General features: G+C 41.8%; 1 protein-coding gene across 1 annotated transcript in view; it reads left to right on the forward strand.

Moving 5' to 3' along the window:
- LOC116685733 (calpain small subunit 1) overlaps window positions 1-1,048 on the forward strand; it is a 23,522-nt gene extending 22,474 nt beyond the window's left edge. The window contains exon 7 of the mRNA XM_032510644.1: window positions 1,036-1,048. Coding sequence (XP_032366535.1) covers window positions 1,036-1,048 — 13 coding nt within the window. The remainder of the gene's footprint in view (window positions 1-1,035) is intronic.
- The last annotated feature ends 2,972 nt before the right edge of the window (window positions 1,049-4,020 follow it).

Raw genomic sequence — 4,020 nt, forward strand, 5'->3', positions numbered from 1 at the left:
TCTGTTGTGTGTGTGGTGTGTGTGTGCCTCTGTGTGATCTGTGTAGTTTGTGAGATCCTGTGTTGATTTGTTCGATTTGTGTGTGTGATGTGTGTTTCCCTGTGTGCTGTGGTGCTGTGTCGTGTCGTTTGTGTTTTTAGTGTTTAATTCTGCAGGAGCCTTTAAAAACGCTGCGATAAAGCTACAGTGTACCCGCATCGAGCCTGGACACAGATGAGGTAACACATTCATGCATAAAAAACAGCAACCTACGTCCAATAGTTCGTAGCATGTGTGTGTGTGTGTGTGTGTGGTGAAAGCGCGTGGGTGTGTGTGTTGTTTGCAGGTTTCCCTCTGCACTACCCCCCACCCCCTGCCCCCAACCCGCTTTATTACATCAATCACACATAGACAACCGTCCCCAATGGGACATTACGTCCTCTGCATTCATGACTGAAATGATCTGCAATGAACCATTTTTGACAAATTTTTCAATCAGAGAGCTGCTGGTAACATAACACATGATCCTGTCTCTGTCTTGTCTTGTCTTCTCTGTCTTGTCTCTGTGCTTGTCTCTGGTCTGGTCTCTGTCTCTCTCTGGTCTCTGTCTTTCTCTGTCTCTTGGTCTGTCCTCTGTCTGTGTTTGTCTCTGTCTTTGTCTCGTCTTCCCTCTGTCTCTGTCGTTGGTCTCTGTCCTCTCTCTGTCTCTGTCTTTTGTCTCTGTCTTTTTCTTGTTCTTTCTCGGTCTTTGTTCTCTGTCTTCTCTCCGTCTCGGTCTTTTCTCTGTCTTTCTCTGTCCTCTGTCGTCTGTGTATCGGTCTCTTCGTGTTTCCCTGCTCTCTCTGTCATTGTCCTCTGGTCTTTTCCTCTGTCTGTGTGTTGTCTCTTTTGTTTTCTCCCTGTATCGTCTGTCTCTGTCTCTCCTCTCTGTCTTTGGTCTCTTACTTTCTCTGTCTCTGTCTGTGTTTGTCCCTGTCTCTGTCTTTTCTCTGTCTCTGTCTCTGTCTGTGTTTGTCTCTGTCTCTGTCTTTGTCTCTGTCTGTCTCTGTCCCTCAGTGGCTCCAGCTGACGATGTATTCCTGAAGCGGCGGCGGGGACGTTCTCCACAACAACAGCGTCGTCTCGTCTTTCATCTCGTCCCTTTCTCCGTCTCATTACACGTGTCCATGGGCGTGGGTTTAGTCTCAACATGGGGGGGGGGGGTTGTCCCCCAAAAGGTTTTAAGAGAGTCTAAAAACTTAATTTGCTGCATTTAAAATAAGAAAACTCTGAAAAGGTTCTGGCAGTGTATAACTTCTGGTCCAATCATCTCCAAATACATTCTTAGATTATCATAAAAACACATGATTTCAACATTTTACTGTTACTTTAAGTACTTTAAATCCATTTTGCCAAGAACCAGATGTGAAAAGAATACAACAAATATTCTACTTAAGTAAAAGTACAATTACTTTGAGGAACTTTTACTGAAGTACCAGTTATATTACTTTAATTAAAACAACAACAACAACAACAACAAAAAGGACATTTGGGGTCGGCTATATTACCAAAAGACATGTAGACCTAATATCCAGAAACCAATCAGATATTTTTAAGGGGACAAATCTACCTCTTCTAATTATTGGGAGGGGGGGGCATGTCCCCGCCCCCCCCCCCCCCCCCCCCCCTCGATAACCCACGCCTTGCACGTTGTCTGTCTGAAACCTCGCTGTCCCATAGCAACAGGGACCAAAATGTCTGCTCAAGACTAAAGTAGGATCAAGGAAATCCCCCCCAACCACCCGTGGGACCAGAGTGGGTGGGGGGGGGGGGGGCGCTACAACCCCCCCCCCCCACGTTACATATTTCTATATTTAAATGTTTAGTTTGAAAAGGTCTTGATTTTGATCCCAAACTGAATAAACTGACATTAAAGAGGTGTTTGTGGATCTGACGACTCCTTTCTTACTCTTCTTCTTCTTCTTCTTCTTCTTCTTCTTCTTCTTCTTCTTCTTCTTCTTCTTCTTCTTCTTCTTCTTCTCTCCTCCAGATCAGTTCAGCTACTTTCTATTCCAAACAAAAAAAGAGAACTTGACATTGTTTTAAATTTTGGGCCGGGACGACGATTCATCGACGTTATTTATTCCAAGCCGCAAAGTGGCGACTAAATCTTTTCTTCTTTTTTTTTTCAACCATGGAACATTATAATGTCACTTGGAGACAAAAAAGTAGATAAATTATATTTATGTACGTATTACATCAATACTTTACATACTGTACAACATAGTAGAAAGCTGTACACCAGTACATCATACATACATACTACTTACATACACACACACACAACAAACTTACTACATACACACACACATAATACCACATACATACATACATCACTACATACATCACTTACTACATACACACACACATACATACTCACATACATACATGACATACATACATACATACATACTACATACATACCTTACTATTTACTTACATACACAACATACATACATACACACACATACTTCATACATAAACATAAATACTCATACATACATACATACATACTTACATCATACACACACATACATACACACATACAACATACATCGCATACAAATACATACATACACACACATACATACATACGATACTACATACCCACACACATACTACATACGTACTACATACACACACACATACATACACACACACATACATACATACACACATACATACATACATGCATACACACATACACACATACATACATACATACATACATACAGTACACATACATACATACACACATACATGCATACATGAAATTTAAGGAAGTTATTTAAAACAAACAGTAAATAAAAGGGTAGAGAACAATATAAAATACATAAACTACAACACATAGACAACATGAAATGGAATGAAGGATATATAATCATAATTCCTTAGAAGGGTCTTGCACTACTATAAAGATCGATTTGTTTTTATTAATAATTTGGATTGACTCCAAAAAAACTTAAACGATTTAATTCTGAAAGCTGGACGAGATTTAGCATATTTTGCTTCATGGATATGACATTTCTCTTTGTAGAATTAGTAGGTTGCGCGACTCAAATCTGCACCTGATTTACATTGGGGAGGGATGGGTCACCTCAACCTGGCAACCCATAATAACCCATAATAACCCAGATGCGCAGATGATCTCTGCGCAAGCTGGGCGGAGAGTTCACTCAGACCCGAGAGCGAGCCGGTATAAACAGCCGGTGCAGGCGGTGTTCCCGCAAAGAAATGGAAATACAGCTGTCCATTTCAACAGTGTAGGGGGTAACAAGTTACATACATCGATCCTACCGATCTTATCATATCGATCATATCGACAAGCTCCGCGCTTTTTGTAGGTGTGTCGCACTGATTTTAATGTAGCGCATGCACGGCGGTGTTTTTTCTGATGAATGTGTGATTTTACGTCTGACAGGATGTTTTGAAAGCGTAGGTTAAGGGCGCCCGGATGGCTCAGTTGGTGGAGCGGGCGTCCAGACGCACCAGACCCGGGTTCGACCCCCACCCGCGGCTCTGTGCTGCATGTCGGTCCCCGTCTTTCTCCCCTTTCATGTCTCCAGCTGTCAGAAATAAAAGGCAGAAAATGGCCCAAAAATATCTTTAAGCCTCGTGTTGTCTTCCCTGTGACCACTAAAAACAATTGTTCCTCTTATCTCAACGTTTTTGTTGCTTTTTACAAAGTTTTTTATAAAGTTTTTGCATTTTTTGATGTTTTCTTTCATCGATTTTTTCGCTTTTTCCATCACTTTTCACCCGTAATTTGACTTCCTTTATTCCAGATATAAAAAAAAACAACTTGTTTTGTTAATTTGACCCGAAGACAACATGAGGGTTAAAAACAAAACAAAAAAAACAAAAAAAACTGGTAGGTTAATTTCACTTTTAGTGTACCGATGCTGGGGTGTGTTCGGTGAGGGGCGGGGCCGGGCCGGGGTGGAGGAGGAGGGAGGGCGGTGCAGAGGAGAGAGTGTGGGGGGGGGGAGAGATGCTGAGGAG

The sequence above is a fragment of the Etheostoma spectabile genome, unplaced genomic scaffold, assembly GCF_008692095.1.
Source record: "Etheostoma spectabile isolate EspeVRDwgs_2016 unplaced genomic scaffold, UIUC_Espe_1.0 scaffold172, whole genome shotgun sequence".
NCBI lineage: Eukaryota > Metazoa > Chordata > Actinopteri > Perciformes > Percidae > Etheostoma > Etheostoma spectabile.